The 16,453-nt window shown below is 46.3% G+C and overlaps 1 protein-coding gene across 1 annotated transcript; it reads right to left on the minus strand.

Annotated features, from left to right (window-relative positions):
- Positions 1-3,491: 3,491 nt before the first annotated feature.
- On the minus strand, positions 3,492-15,216 carry LOC136581075 (vomeronasal type-2 receptor 26-like). The gene is made up of 3 exons (XM_066582064.1): positions 14,914-15,216; positions 4,506-4,632; positions 3,492-4,417 (listed from the first exon to the last, which is right to left on the minus strand). Exons 1-3 carry the CDS (start codon positions 15,214-15,216, stop codon positions 3,492-3,494), a joined length of 1,356 nt encoding a protein of 451 aa, XP_066438161.1.
- Between the last annotated feature and the right edge of the window lie 1,237 nt (positions 15,217-16,453).

The raw sequence follows: 16,453 nt of genomic DNA on the forward strand, positions 1-16,453 counted from the left end.
TTCTGTATGGCCATATTAATGCACTTTGTAATATACATCGTGCATTAAATATTGGCCATACAGAAGTTATATACTTACCCCCTCCCGTGCTGGCATCCCCGTCTCCATGGCGCCGACCAAAGCCGCTTTCTCCCTTGATTAGACGCGTTTGCGCTGAAGGAGCCGCTCCGGCTGGCTCGCGCCGCACAGGTCTTCTGTCCACTTGCTATCGCGGGACAACCCCTTTAACAGGAAAAATGATCTGGTCATCGTAGTTTAGCAACCTTTAGTTGAACCACATACAGTACATAAAAATAAATTACTTAATACAGGGCTAGGCAAAATTATATACATATTCTCAATCTCTGTGTCTCAGCTCTTTCATGGAACAAGCCCGTAATAATAACATTACATAGATAACCAAATTGTGAAAATGCAGCATTTGTTTCTATATGCAGATGTAACTGGGCACACTATTGTCGATGGTGTGATACTGTGTTATCAGCCGTCTGCTTTATAATAGAAGTGCAGTCATTCTGCCCTCTGATGACTTCTGGTCCTGCACCTGGCAGAAGCTGAATAGTGATCTCTCCATTGCAGGACTTCTTAGTCTATTGTAAGGGCTTTAATAGAAAAAGTGAAAATAAGGTGGAAACTGATTTAGTGACTCAACCAAAATGTAAAAATAAAATGTAATCTATCATCTTCATTTAATGATAGATGATGTTCTAATGATCATTCCCTTTAAATAATAGACTTTCGCCAATTTTAGATTCAGAGTAGATGAGGAATATCATTTAAAAAAAAACTGTCAGCTAATATCACCAGGAGAGGCTGCAGGCAGCTACACATTTTCCTTATTTAAAGGGGTAATCCCATGTCAGCTTTTCATAGCCGAGATGGGAAACCACTGCTAAAGTTACCTGCTACCTGGCCGGAGCTTGTAGAGGGAGCTGATCGCTTAGCTCAGCGCTGTTTCCATAGCTCTCAGTGAATGGAAGTTATGGAAACAGAACAGCTTCCGTTCACTTCAATGAGAATTACAGAAATGGTGCTCATCTTTTTCCAACAGCATATCGACACTGAGCGCCAGGTATTACGATCTCACGGATTAAAAGCCAAAATGGGAATACCTCTTTAAAAGACCACTCCAGCTATAAGCCATTTTTTCATCCCTGTCTTCCATTACCTGATTGCCTGTCACGCCCTGGAGGTCTCTGTGTATTGCCGCCAAGTCCCTGTATTGGAACCTCCTATGTGATTCTTGTCAGGCACCATCTTGAGGTTGAGATTTTTAAATTTGCGTTTCATATCAGTCCCACTATGCATCCTCCCAACCTTAGCTAAGGTCATAGAATTCTGCCTGATGAGTGGTGGTGATTGTGGGGGGTGGTAGTTACCTTGTATAGTCACCTAAATAAGTCACAGACCATAAGTATATAGTCAGGAGGATGAGCTATGATCTCCTCTATTATAGCTCTGTGATCATCCGTGCAGCAAACCAGAGGTAGCTCGAGTGGTGTCAGTTAACACTTTGTGACAGTGGCAGCTACTCTGACAGATATAGCGACTCGTGCAGCAGGCCATTGGTAAGAGTCCTGCATAGTTTAGGTACTGACTGCTGATATCTGTATGTGACGCCAATGACTTATATCAGAAAAACCTTATTCATGGTAGTGAAATAACGAGACCAGTCCAATTGGATGCCAGTAAACCGAAGGCATGCAGTTTACTATGTCAGGTCATAGAGACAGTTCACTCTTGTGGATTTGGGAGCAATGATAACAACAGTTACATTTGTATCCACATTGACAGTGTCAGATTTTGTACTTCTCTCAGGGTAAAGGTTATGTAGATACAATAAAGATTTTCCCTTTACTTTGTTGGGGGCTCTCAGTGACAGGCTGGAAGGACTTGTGCAGGGTAGATTATACTCCACTGTTAGTTAACTGCGCAAGGGGAGGTAACACTCACTATTATAATGACCACTCTTTCTGACTGGCTCCGATTTCCTGACTCCACAACTCTCCGTTCTCTCTCCCTCTATCTCTTCTGATGACATGCTCGCTGTCTCACCGCACCAAATCCCTCTCCTGCTCCCGTCTTTGTGTCTGCCCTCTGCTCCCAAGCTCTAACTGCCAGTGTATGCACATTTAAAATGACCTTTTCCCAAATGGGCTCTTGTGTTGTTAAGCAACTTAAGCACCAGTCAGTAAGCTGTTCCTGGGATAGCTATTTCAGGAATAACCGCTTCTATCTCAGGTGGGGCACCTCCTATGTCCCCTTGAGGCTCCTAGTGAGATCCCAGGAACCTATTAACTCTCTTTGACTACTCTGTAGGACCCTCCCGGTCACTATATCAGTAACTGTCATAGGAGAGCCTTTATCCCTCTGGAAGCTATTTCAGTGATAGATCCACGTAACAGCATCACACTAACAGATGAACTGAATAGAAAATGAAGACATAACCCCAAGTAAATCTGAGCTGGTCAGAACTGGGATCACATGACCACAAGCGGAAAAAGAGACCAGGAGTTTCAGACAGAAATAACTAACCAAGGTAACACTAGCTGATTTATATATACTGGGGTGGGGGGTAACTACATAATGAATGAATGAAAAAAAATATCTCCGACTTGGCCCTTTAAGGTACTTGTAACCTCAATCAACTGTCCTTCAGATACTCATTCAGACAAGTCATTTGTTTGGTTTTACACAGAGCAATGATTGTACATTAGTTGTTTGCTGAGATATCATTCATAGAAGGGAGTTCCATGCACGTTTGTTCGCAAGTCATTCAAATACCAATGGTTGTATTTACAGCAGATGACTTTTTCTTCAACAAAAATGACTAATGACATCGCTCATCTTCCTGTCGGTGGCCATGTTTACACTGAATGACTATTGTTTTTTAATTTGCTCTTTTGAGTGATTATTTGTCCAGTAATTACCTATGTAAAGGTACATTTTGGCAACTCCAGGAGAAATGTGTAATTACATCTTGTCCATGCAAACAAATTAACAACTACTTAATTCATGATTGCTTAGAGGCAATGCATTGTAGTGTCTTTCTTGTGGGAAAGAGGTGGATACAATGGGACAAACCCTTAAATATCTTTGTTGGTATGGATATTGACTTATAACATTTAGAATAAATATTTAGAAATTAAAAAAAAGTATTTTCTTGCCTTTAACTCCACTTTGATCTGCACCTTCCAGACACTGCTAAAACTATCTTTGACTAATACATTTTGTAGATGGCCTTGAGCATTTTTTTTTAGACCAGTTTTGAATTTCCCCGTTTATATATTATATATATAGTTACGCCCCTGATTCTGACACTTATGAGCCTTTGTAGTCTTATATGCACAGTATTTTTCAATAGAACAACTCCATGCATATCATTATGGGTAATTATAGTGGCTTCTAACATTATATTTTATAAATATGACAGTAAAACGTGTTTGGTTGTCTTTAATTGCACTTTGATCATCTACATCTTTTAGACAATTCTAAAATTGCCATAGATTAGCACATTTTGTAGATGGCCTTGACCGTTTTCTTGCTGCCATCTTTGACTTTCCTGGTGTACAAAAGATTATGAAGCATTTGGGAAAGAATAGACAGACCAAAACCCCAGCTGCAGACACCAAGATGGCAAATACCTCTACAGCTACTGTGTACTTCCCTTTGGTGCTCAGGTACGTAGGTATAAAGGTAATCCAGACACTGAAAAAGACCAACATGCTGAATGTAATGAACTTTGCTTCATTATATCTGTCAGGTAGATTCCTAGCAGGAAAGGCTATGAAGAAACATCCCATTGCGAGACAACCAATGTATGCCAGCATTATATAGAAGCCAATGTGCTCTTCACATTCAATGACTATCTGACCAGGCTGTGAGTGCAGATCAAAAAATAGGGTGGGAGGACATGTTCCCAGCCACAAGGCACAAATAATAGCCTGAGTAGAGGAACACACACCAACAATAAAGAATGGAAGCTTCTGCCCGATGAATCTTCTCAGCCAGCTTCCAGGCTTGATAACACGAAAGGCTGCAACCACAAGTACAGTTTTTGCCAACACGGAGGATACTGAAACCGTGAAAGACAAACCAAAAACCGTTTGCCTTAGTAAACAAGTTTTGTGCCCTGGATATCCAATGAAGGCCAGACAGCTGCAGAATGTAAAAGTGAGGGAGCAAAGAAGAAGGAAACTTAGGTTTCTGTTGGTCGCCTTCACAACTGCAGAGTTCTGATAATGGGTGATGATAATCAAGATCAACAGAGCAGTTACAGAAAGCACAACAGCACTGGAGGCAAGAGTTGTACCCAACAATTCTTCATAGGACAGATAGTTCACTTGTTTTGGAATGCATTTCTCTTTCTTTTCATTTGGCCATTGGTCATCTGGACATTTCCAGCAACTGATCATGTCTGCAGGGAAGAATTGAGCACTCTGTAAGATAGAAACTGAAAAATACTTGTGCCATATACTGATAACTATGGTGGTGCCAGTCCTTACCAGTGTGATTGGTAACTTCTCCTATGGGACAAGGGACACAACCATAGCAGCAGATTGGCTTTCCTTCCTGAGTTGTCTTCCTGAACCCTACTGGACAGCTGTCAGTGCAGACAGAACGTGGTGGTGTCTAGAAGAGGAAAATAAATGCGTGGTCAGAAGTCAGGTCTTTGGAGACACAGGTTTAAAAATTTCAGAGTCAATGTTACTTGCCCCTCTATGAGTCTTTATTTATTACTAGAGATGAGCGAACGTACTCGTCCGAGCTTGATACTCGTTTGAGTATTAGCGTGTTCGAGATGGTCGTTACCACGCGATGTTAGGGTTACTTTCACTTTCATCCCTGAGACGTTAGCGCGCTTTTCTGGCCAATAGAAAGACAGGGAAGGCATTACAACTTCCCCCTGCGATGTTCAAGCCCTATACCACCCCCCTGAAGTGAGTGGCTGGCGAAATCACGTGTCACCCGAGTATAAAAATCGGCCCCTCCCGCGGCTCGCCACAGATGCGTTCTGACATACTTTAGGAAAAGTGCTATCTTAGTGGAGCTGCTATATGGAGAGTGTTAGGAGTATTTTAGGCTTCAAGAACCCCAACGGTCCTTCTTAGGGCCACATCTAACCGTGTGCAGTACTGTGGAGGCTGCTTTTTGCAGTGTTGCACTTTTTTTTTTTTGTATATCGGCCGTGCAGAGCATTGCGCCCTGCAGTAATACTCCAGGGACAGAAGCGCTTAGGCAGGGACAGAAGACATATTGATTGAATATAGGCAGTGTGCCTTTGCAAAAACATTTGGGGAAAAAATCTATTTGGGCTGCCTGTGAGTGTCCTCAGTGTTCTGGGTCTCTGCTGGGTGTCATAGTTCTCCAAATTCATACGCAGCCAGCTAAGTGTTACAGCAGGCTTGCACAAAATTATTTCCTGGCTCTGTCTAGGCTGTTAAATCACCGCTGTATTGCAGTCCACAGTGCAACACTCTGCAGTTCTTTGACATACTCCAGGGACAGAAGCGCTTAGGCAGGGACAGAAGACATATTGATTGAATATAGGCAGTGGGCCTTTGCAAAAACATTTGGGGAAAAAAATCTATTTGGGCTGCCTGTGACTGTCCTCAGTGTTCTGGGTCTCTGCTGGGTGTAGTAGTTCTCCAAATTCATACGCAGCCAGCTAAGTGTTACAGCAGGCTTGCGCAAAATTATTTCCTGGCGTTCCATAAGCGAAGTCAGCCTCCAACCACAGGCCAATAAGCGGCACATTTAATTACAGCGTTCTGTTTCTGCACTACTGGTAATACACCATGCTGAGGGGTAGGGGTAGGCCAAGAGGACGTGGACACGGGCGAGGACGCGGAGGCCCAAGTCAGGGTGTGGGCACAGGCCGAGCCAGTGCGGTGGCCAGGGGTAGAGGCAGGGCCAGACCGAATAATCCACCAACTGTTTCCCAAAGCGCCCCCTCGCGCCATGCCACCCTGCAGAGGTCAAGGTGCTCTACGGTGTGGCAGTTTTTCACAGAGACGCCTGACGACCGACAAACAGTGGTGTGCAACCTTTGTCGCGCCAAGATCAGCTGGGGAGCCACCACCACCAGCATGCACAGGCATATGATGGCCAAGCACCCCACAAGGTGGGACGAAGGCCGTTCACCGCCTCCGGTTTGCACCACTGCCTCTCCCCCTGTGCCCCAACCTGCCACTGAGATCCAACCCCCCTCTGAGGACACAGGCACTGCCGTCTCCAGGCCTGCACCCACACCCTCACCTCCGCTGTCCTCGGCCCCATCCAGCAATGTCTCTCAGCGCAGCGTCCAGCCGTTGCTAGCGCCACTGTTTGAGTGCAAGCGCAAGTACGCCGCCACGCACCCGCACGCTCAAGCGTTAAACGTGCAGATTGCCAAATTGATCAGCCTGGAGATGCTGCCGTATAGGCTTGTGGAAACGGAGGCTTTCAAAAGCATGATGGCGGCGGCGGCCCCGCGCTACTCGGTTCCCAGTCGCCACTACTTTTCCCGATGTGCCGTCCCAGCCCTGCACGACCACGTCTCCCGCAACATTGTACGCGCCCTCACCAACGCGGTTACTGCCAAGGTCCACTTAACAACAGACAGGTGGACAAGCACAGGCGGGCAGGGCCACTATATCTCCCTGACGGCACATTGGGTGAATTTAGTGGAGGCTGGGACAGAGTCAGAGCCTGGGACCGCTCACTTCCTACCCACCGCCCGAATTGCGTGCCCCAGCTCGGTGGTGGTATCTGCGGCGGTGTATGCTTCCTCCACTAAACCACCCTCCTCCTCCTACGCAACCTCTGTCTCACAATCAAGATGTGTCAGCAGCAGCACGTCGCCAGCAGTCGGTGTCGCGCGGCGTGGCAGCACAGCGGTGGGCAAGCGTCAGCAGGCCGTGCTGAAACTACTCAGCTTAGGAGAGAAGAGGCACACGGCCCACGAACTGCTGCAGGGTCTGACAGAGCAGACCGACCGCTGGCTTGCGCCGCTGAGCCTCCAACCGGGCATGGTCGTGTGTGACAACGGCCGTAACCTGGTGGAGGCTCTGCAGCTCGGCAGCCTCACGCACTTGCCATGCCTGGCCCATGTCTTTAATTTGGTGGTTCAGCGCTTTCTGAAAAGCTACCCACACTTGTCATACCTGCTCGGAAAGGTGCGCCGGGTCAGCGCACATTTCCTCAACTCCAACACGGACGCTGCCACCCTGCGGACCCTGCAACATCGGTTTCATCTGCCAGTGCACCGATTGCTGTGCGACGTGCCCACACAGTGGAACTCTACGCTCCACATGTTGGCCAGGCTCTATGAGCAGCGTAGAGCTATTGCGGAATACCAACACCAACATGGGCGACGTAGTGGGAGTCAGCCTCCTCAATTATTTACAGAAGAGTGGGCCTGGTTGGCAGCCATCTGCCAGGTCCTTGGAAACTTTGAGGAGTCTACCCAGATGCTGAGCGGGGATGCTGCAATCATTAGCGTCACCATTCCTCTGCTATGCCTCTTGAGAAGTTCCCTGCAAAGCATAAAGGCAGACGCTTTGCACTCGGAAACGGAGGCGGGGGAAGACAGTATGTCGCTGGATAGTCAGAGCACCCTCATGTCTATATCTCAGCTCGTTGAGGAGGAGGAGAAGGAGCATGAGGAGGATGAGGAGGAGGGGGAAGAGACAGCTTGGCCCACTGCTGAGGGTACACATGCTTCTTGCCTGTCATCCTTTCAGCGTGTATGGCCAGAGGAGGAGGAGGAGGATCCTGAAAGTGATCTTCCTAGTGAGGACAGCCATGTGTTGCGTACAGGTACCCTGGCACACAATGCTGACTTCATGTTAGGATGCCTTTCTCGTGACCCTCGCGTTACACACATTCTGGCCACTACGGATTACTGGGTGTACACACTGCTCGACCCACGGTATAAGGAGAACCTTTCCACTCTCATTCCCGAAGAGGAAAGGGGTTCCAGAATGATGCTATACCACAGGGCGCTGGTGGACAAACTGATGGTAAACTTCCCATCCGACAGCGCTAGTGGCAGAAGGCGCAGTTCCGAGGGCCAGGTAGCAGGGGAGGCACAGAGATCAGGCAGCATGTACAGCGCAGGAAGGGGACCATTATCCAAGGCCTTTGCCAGCTTTCTGGCTCCCCAGCAAGACTGTGTCACCGGTCCCCAGTCAAGGCTGAGTTGGCGGGAACACTGTAAAAGGATGGTGAGGGAGTACGTAGCCGATCGCACGACCGTCCTCCGTGACGCCTCTGCCCCCTACAACTACTGGGTGTTGAAGCTGGACACGTGGCCTGAACTCGCACTGTATGCCCTGGAGGTGCTTGCTTGTCCTGCGGCTAGCGTCTTGTCAGAGAGGGTGTTTAGTGCGGCTGGGGGAATCATCACGGATAAGCGTACCCACCTGTCAACCGACAGTCCCGACAGGCTTACACTCATCAAAATGAACAAAGCCTGGATTTCCCCAGACTTTTCTTCACCAGCGGACAGCAGCGGTACCTAAGCAATACGTAGGCTGCACCCGCGGATGGAAGCATCGTTCTCTATCACCATCAAAAATGGGGACATTTTTGCTTCATCAATCTGTGTATAATATTCCTCCTCCTCCTGCTCCTCCTCCTGAAACCTCACATAATCACGCCGAACGGGCAATTTTTCTTAGGCCCACAAGGCTCAGTCATATAATTTTTCTAAACAATTTTTATACGTTTCAATGCTCATTAAAGCGTTGAAACTTTCACCTCAACCAATTTTTATTTTAACTGGGCTGCCTCCAGGCCTAGTTACCAATTAAGCCACATTAACCAAAGCGATTAATGGGTTTCACCTGCCCTCTTGGTTGGACATGGGCAATTTTTCTGAGGTACATTAGTACTGTTGGTACAACAATTTTTGGGAGCCCTCGCCTACAGTGTAATCAAATTAATTTTTAGCCCACCTGCATTAAAGCTGACGTTACATCAGCTGTGCTGGGCACTGCAATGGGATATATTTATGTACCGCCGGTGGGTTCCAGGGAGCCACCCATGCTGTCGGTCGACACGGAGTTGTAACTGCATGTGTCCACTTCTAAAGAACCCCAGTCTGACTGGGGCATGCAGTGTGGGCCGAAGCCCACCTGCATTAAGCACGACATTACCTCAGCTGTGATGGGCAATGCAATGGGATATATTTATCTACCGCCGGTGGCTTCCTGGCACCCACCCATGCTGTCGGTCCACACGGAGTTGTAACTGCATGTTTCCACTTCTAAAGAACCCCAGTCTGACTGGGGCATGCAGTGTGGGCCGAAGCCCACCTGCATTAAGCACGACTTTACCTCAGCTGGGTCAATGCAATGGGATATATTTATGTACCGCCGGTGGGTTCCAGGGAGCCACCCATGCTGTGGGTGCACACGGAATTCCCATTGCGGAGTTGTACCTGCCTGTGACTATTTATAAAAAACCGCGGTCTGACTGGGGCATGCAGACACCTTGACAGAATGAATAGTGTGTGGCACATAGGTTCCCCATTGCTATGCCCACGTGTGCAGCTCCAGATGGAGGTGGCACAGGATTGGATTTCTCATTGTTTCTGTACAGCATTGTGGGCTATAGCCCCGCCCCTTTTAAAGAGGTTCGCTGCCTAGCCGTGCCAACCCTCTGCAGTGTGTGCCTGCAGTTCCTCCTCATGGCAGACGCATTTATAAATAGACATGAGGGTGGTGTGGCATGAGTGCAGCTGAAGGCTGCGCAGGGACAGTTTGGTGTGCGCTGTGGACACTGGGTCGTGGGGGGGGGGGGGGCGGGGCTGGGCAGCATGTAACCCAGGAGAAGTGGCAGCGGAGTGTCATGCAGGCAGTGATTGTGCTTTGTTGGAGGTAGTGTGGTGCTTAGCTAAGGTATGCATTGCTAATGAGGGCTTTTCAGAAGTAAAAGTTGTTGGGAGGGGGGGCCACTCTTGCCGCTATTGTGGCTTAATAGTGGGACCTGGGAACTTGAGATGCAGCCCAACATGTAGCCCCTCGCCTGCCCTATCCGTTTCTGTGTCGTTCCCATCACTTTCTTGAATTGCCCAGATTTTCACAAATGAAAACCTTAGCGAGCATCGGCGATATACAAAAATGCTCGCGTCGCCCATTGACTTCAATGGGGTTCGTTACTCGAAACGAACCCTCGAGCATCGCGAAAAGTTCATCTTGAGTAACGAGCACCCGAGCATTTTGGTGCTCGCTCATCTCTATTTATTACACCACAGTTTTCACATATTGTACTAAAGAGACGATCGCGGCCGCCAATCATTGGTCAAAGTAGTGATGTCAGTGTGAACGGCATGTCGCAGCTGTAGCTAGTATCATTTTTGTGTCATTTTTCTGATAGCTCCAAATCTTCCACATAATCGGAGTAAAATGATAGTGTTCTGGCTGCCTGAAGCTATCACTGGAGGGATCTTACTAAATTCTGTTTATACTGCTGATTGAACCCTATAATAAAACACTATGTGACCATTGAAAGGCTGCACAAGTCGCAAGTCTCTTCTAGTTCATGCTTTCAAAGAAAAAGCTATTCCTGCATTACACAATATTCTTGCTCTATATGCTGTTCCTGTTGATGTGAAGCACAAAAGAGGTGTTGGTCTACCTGAATGACGTGAGCAGGCCATACAATAGCTGATGCATTAATAGATAGATCTTCACTACCAGAAGTAACTTTTCCAACATTAACACTGATGATTTTTCTCTTACGGTAAATTACCCAATTAATTAGATCATATGTAGGAGCAGCAGCGTCTCCATGCTCATCAAAATAAATGTCCTCTCCAGCAGTATTAGTAAAATGTACTCTCTTTAGAAACCTATGGAGCTGCAGAGGAGATGAGATTAAAAGATAAAACACAGTCACAATTATGCTTTTTCGTAAGCATAATATATGCTTACGAAAAACCTATAAAGTTCTTAAAATGCATAAAAGATTTTTATCAAAAGGGGGGTGAAGAACAAATATATCTCTAATTTTTCCAGAACCTGATTAAGACCATTAGGCAATAGAGTATTTAGGCGATAGATCCGAAACATTTCTGTATGTGTGTTGAAATATGGATTTTTCTTTGTGTGATATAGTTTTACTTTGCATTTTTGTATTACACAACGAAAAGTGTTCACAGACAATGATTTCTGGAAATATTCCTGAGTCCTTGAAGTGATTTTGCATTACAGAATCCAACCTGTTTTTAATTCAGTGCCACCTGAGCACCTGCAGTTTTTAAGATATCACAGCTACAGGAACAGCCGTCCCACAGTACTACGTCTAGGCTGATGGTGATGTAGGAATGCCAGTCATTCAGCGGTCACTTGCAATATGGCGCGTCTTCGCCCTAGTAACCAGGACATACCCACAACATATCCTTATCTATTCAATTTAGCAGTGTTAAATGACCCTGAAATGGACCACAGCAAGAGTACACTTACAGAGGGCCATGGATAGAGCTGGGCTTATAATCAATATATATAAAGACGAAAGCCCTCACTGACTGACTCGCCACTAATTCTCCAGCTTCCCGATGACGTAGAAACATGAAATTCGGCACAAGCATAGATTATGTCCAAAATAGGAAAAGTAAAGGGGTCCTAATTCGATTATTCAATTCTAAGCGCAAAAGAATTAGCGTCCAAATTCTACGTACGCAATCTAATTCTCTCACTTCCTGATGTTATTTTATATAAAGGAAACGTCGCATGGTTACCTCCACGTGGTGTTTCCTAGGTAACGCAAAGAACCATGCAAAATGGTGAACATATTTTTTTCCTCGGTATCTCTAAAGTAACCACGACTTCATAAGATTTTCCGTGTAAACACCAGATAAACACCAGTACCAAATTAACTCGGGTGAAGCCGGGTATATCAGCTAGTAATAAATAGATGGATTAACTTCCCGCATAAAGAATAAACTGGGATAAAAAGCGCCGTATGTGTCTGTATAGACGTATATAAAGGTGATCTTAGGGGCAGTATGTAATTCATAGAATAAATAGGAGAGGCTCCTCATCATGGGGGACCAGCTATATAGATTTCAAGTATCCAATACTGACAGTCGGCCTTGTCCCTTGTGCATGTGACCTTCTCTAGATTCTCTGAATCTTTTGACGATATTATGTACTGTAGATGGTGGAATATTCTGTTCAAAAAGTTTTTATTAGGATAGTGTGTACATCAAATATAGAGCAAACCACTTCGGTTTACAGCATGTTCAAGCTTATATACATTAAAGCAATAACATTCTCTATCTTTAATTGCACCCTCTGAAGAACTATTTCTAAATACTCTCTATGCTACATTTTTACTCAAATATAAACCTGACTAACCCGAAATAAAATCAGAAACAGAGATAAGTATAGAGAGAAAAAACAGAAAAAGGAGAGAGAAAAAAGAAAAAAAACATAAAGGGGAGGTCTGGGAGGGGAGAGGGGTGGGTCTTTGATAAGCCTCAAAAAAGGCTCCGTAACAGTGGGAGACTTCAAGGGCTAGACCGATGAGCCCAGCTGATATACGTTCCCCCGATACCTGGGTAGAAAAAAAATAGGTTTGGCGACACTCCTATGGCAAGGTTGACCCTCGGGCCACCCACTCTGCAACTCTGTATGATGTCCTAAAGTCCAGCCAGGGCTGCCAGATTGCATAAAACCCTTCGGTGGTCATGTCCTTGTCCGCCCTTAACTCTTCATATCTTGCCAGTGAGCCCTAGTAGGATGTGAAATGGACTGCCAGAATCTTGGAATGATTTGTCTGACCGCCTGGACAAAATAGTGCAACAGACCCTTCTTGGTCTTTGAGATGGATCCCGGGAACAAGGACAGCACAGCTATCTCAAAGGTAAGGTGCACTTCCCCACCACACAGGTTGCTGTGTAGACTTGATACATCCGCCCATAGAGCAGCTACCAGCAGGCAATCCCACCAAATGTAGGACATGTTACCCCTTACATCAGGGCACCTCCAACATGAGGGAGAGGATTGAGAAAACATTTTGTGCAACCCCTTCGGGGTTCTGTACCACCTAGACATTATCTTGAAATTCAGTTCTTGTAATCTGGAAAAGACAGACCCTTTAGGAGTCAGAGAAAAAGCCCTTACCCAACCCACCAGGGGCAAAATATCATCCCTGCTTCTCCTTCCAGGCTCCCACAAACCCCCGCTCCAGCAACATCTTATATAGTAATGAAATTAAATGTCTGGGAGAATCAGTGGACATACAAATTTTTTCAAAGGGAGAGAGGTCATTTGTTAAGTTTGGGTGTCAGGGAGTCCAGCGAGCCCCTCAGTTATAGATATTCCAGCCAAGCCACCAGTGGAACACAGGCTTCTCCAAAGAACTCTGTCAGGGGTCTCAATCCCAACTGCCCCAGCACATCTCTCAAACGTGGCATGGGGTTTGCCGGAATAGTCATTAGGGATTTTCGCTGTTTGAACGCCTTAAATTGGGAATGGCCAGCAGAGGGGTGAGGGGACCCGGGATTGAAACCAACACTTTCCTACCCATGAGGCCTGACCAGGCATCCACCAGTTGATTTAACAGAGGTGATAGTCTATGGGAATTTCTAAGCAAACCAACCGGGATGCAGAAAACCCCCTGGGTCAACCTAGGCTCCAGGTCATGCTCAATTTCAACCCACAGCTTAGACTTCCGGTTCTTGAGAAGATTCACCACACAATTTGCTATATTAGCATTGTAATATAAAGAAAAATCCGGGAGGCCTAGGCCTCCCCTCTCCTTAGCTCTTGCGAACATGCTATATTTTAGTCTGGGTCTACAGCCTTGCAATACAAATTTTGTGATTAAGGAACGAATATGCATCAGAAAGGGCCTATGTAGCCTAATTGGGAATGCCTGACATAAATGTAAGAACCTTGGGAGGGAGTCCATGTTGATGGAATTAATTCTGCTACTCCAGGACAGAAAGAGTGGATTCCAGTTGTTTAAATCTCTTTCTAGGTTAGCTAAAAATGGTTTAAAGTTCAGTTTTAACTTGTATGATGGGTCCGCTGGGAGCTGAACCCCCAGGTATCTGATGGAATTGTCTTGCCATTTAAAGGGAAACTGACTCTGCAGTAGTAGCACCTCGGACCATGGAAGGGAGACGTTTATTATTTCCGATTTCTGGTGATTCATTTTAAAGTTGCTCACTGCACTAAACCTTCTAAACTCCTGTAACAGCACTGGTATTCCCACGCTCGGCCAGGACAAGTATATGAGGAGATCATCTGCAAACAACGAGAGTTTATGGTCCACTTGTCCCACCGTAACGCCCCTGATAGTCATTCCTTCTGATAGCATTGGCCAGGGATTCCATTGTTAGGATGTACAAGAAGGGGCACATTGGGCAGCCCTGTCTTGTCCCGTTATGGATCAGGATGTTGTCCGACAAGGCTCCATTACCCTGACCTTGGCCGATGATCCAGTCCCCCATTCGGGGCCCCAGCCCCACCCTTCTCAGGTTGCCCTCCAGAAATCTTCATCCCACTCTATCAAAAGCTTTCTCTGCATCCACAGCCATAAAGCAGAGCGGGGTCCCCGAGTTTCGGGCTCTCTATTAATGACAGATTTTATTATGTTGTCCCTTCCCTCCCTCCCTAGGACAAACCCCACCTGGTCCTTGCATATCATCTTTGGGATAACAGGCTGTAAGCGAGTCAGAATCAATTTAGCGAATAGTTTAAGGTCCACGTTTAGTAGCGAAATGGGTCTATAGTTTCCGTAGACCATGGCATCTTTTCCTAAATTGGATAAACTACTAAATGCTTGAAGCGCCTGTGTTGGGAAAGCACATCCCCAGCTTATTGTTTTGAAGGCGCTGAGTATTAATGAGGCTATTTTCTCTTTGAAGAGTTTATAAAATTCGAATGTAAACCCCTCAGGGCCTGGGCGCTTGCCTACTTTGAGCTCCTTTATTAAGACAGCCAATTTGGAGAGTGAGAAATCCTCTTCCATGTCGAGGGACTCATCAGGATCTACAGGTTCAAGGACAAAGCTGTGCAGGTATTTCCTGACCCCGCTGTCTTCCAACCAATGCATTGGTGCATAGTTTTGCTCTATATTATATAGGTTATTATAATAGTTGTGGAAGACCTCCAGAATCTCTGAGGTTGAGTGAGCCACTCCCCTCCCCATTTCTGAATCGTAGGGATATGGGTCAGAGGAGTTCTGGAATGCAAGGTCCTGGACAACCACCTCCTGCATTTGTCCCCATACTCGAAAGCGCACCTGCGCATACTGTCCCTGAACCCCATCGACTTCACCCATACAGGACTATGCACCTATTTTTTCCTTCTTGGTTTGTTCTCCCTTTGCAATACTGGTTGTGCTGCTATCCATGCATTTACTATTGGGATTACACCCATACAGGACCGTGCACCTATTTTTTCCTTCTTGTTTATTCTCACTTTGCAATACTGGTTGTGCTGCTATCCATACATTTACTATTGGGATCCCATCGATGTCTGGTCAAGGATTGGCAGAATTTGGTGTCATATCATGGAGATTTCTGCTATTGTTGAATCCTTATTCCTTATCTCTTTAGTGTGTAACTCGTTTAGGAGCCTATGCAATTTAGCTGATCTATTCTTCTTAAGGCGAGCCCTGTGGAAGATAAAGACACCCCTCAGTACACGCTTAAGGGCCTCCCACTTAACAGAGAAACTAGTTGGATCTTCCCTGTGAGTTTCCCCAATGCCGCAATCGCCTTTTAAATGTCGCTGATGCAGAGGGAATCATTAAGGAGGTTCTCATTGAGCATCCACTGATTCGTTTTGGGTAATCTGTCCATATTTATCAGTTTCTCGTATATTTGGGTGTGGTCGGACCACAGAAATGGGCCTATAGAGCATGCCGGGTTAGAATTCAATAATCTATGTGAGATGAAGAGGTAATCTACCAGGCTGTAGCTATTGTGGACCACAGAGTGGAAGCTGTAGTCCCTGACACCCAGGTGTAAAATTCTCCACATGTCCCCCAGTTGTAACCTCTCCAGCTCCCTCTTCAATGCGCGATGTGCTGTGTGGGAAATGGGGAACTTGCTGCATCAGAGTCAAATCGCGGTTGAACCTGAAAAGAGACATAAGTATTAACTCAAACAAATCACTCAAGAGATCATTGCAGTAGAGCAAGGCGATAGTCATAAGATCAGTGCTTGGTTTTGCCACCGGCCCTCCACCATGATGAGCCTATAGCTGGAGCCAGTGCCCCCTCTCGTTGTGGCCAATCCAGAAGGGCGATCATTGGGAGCTGAAAGGAGCCCAGGAATCCCGGCAAGTCACCCAGAGTCCTGAGGGAGGCCTTTTTATTTTCTTCATGCGCCTGTAGCTGAAAGGGATACTCCCATTGGTATTGAATCTCTCTTTTACTTTCAGCACCGCCAATAAAGGTTTCAAGTCTCTTCTCAGTTGGAGCGTGCAGTGAGATAAATCTTGGAGGATGA

This window comes from Eleutherodactylus coqui, chromosome 10, assembly GCF_035609145.1.
Source record: "Eleutherodactylus coqui strain aEleCoq1 chromosome 10, aEleCoq1.hap1, whole genome shotgun sequence".
NCBI lineage: Eukaryota > Metazoa > Chordata > Amphibia > Anura > Eleutherodactylidae > Eleutherodactylus > Eleutherodactylus coqui.

What these genes read in the sequence shown, in the direction of transcription:
- LOC136581075 (XM_066582064.1), bottom strand. Translation starts at nt 15,216, where the DNA reads ATGCAGGAGGTGGTTGTCCAGGACCTTGCATTCCAGAACTCCTCTGAC. An exon ending in TCTTAATAAAGGAGCTCAAA is followed by an intron (nt 4,633 to 14,913) that starts GTAGGCAAGCGC and finishes TTCCTCTTCTAG; the next exon opens with ACACCACCACGTTCTGTCTG. An exon ending in AGAAGTTACCAATCACACTG is followed by an intron (nt 4,418 to 4,505) that starts GTAAGGACTGGC and finishes TCTTCCCTGCAG; the next exon opens with ACATGATCAGTTGCTGGAAA.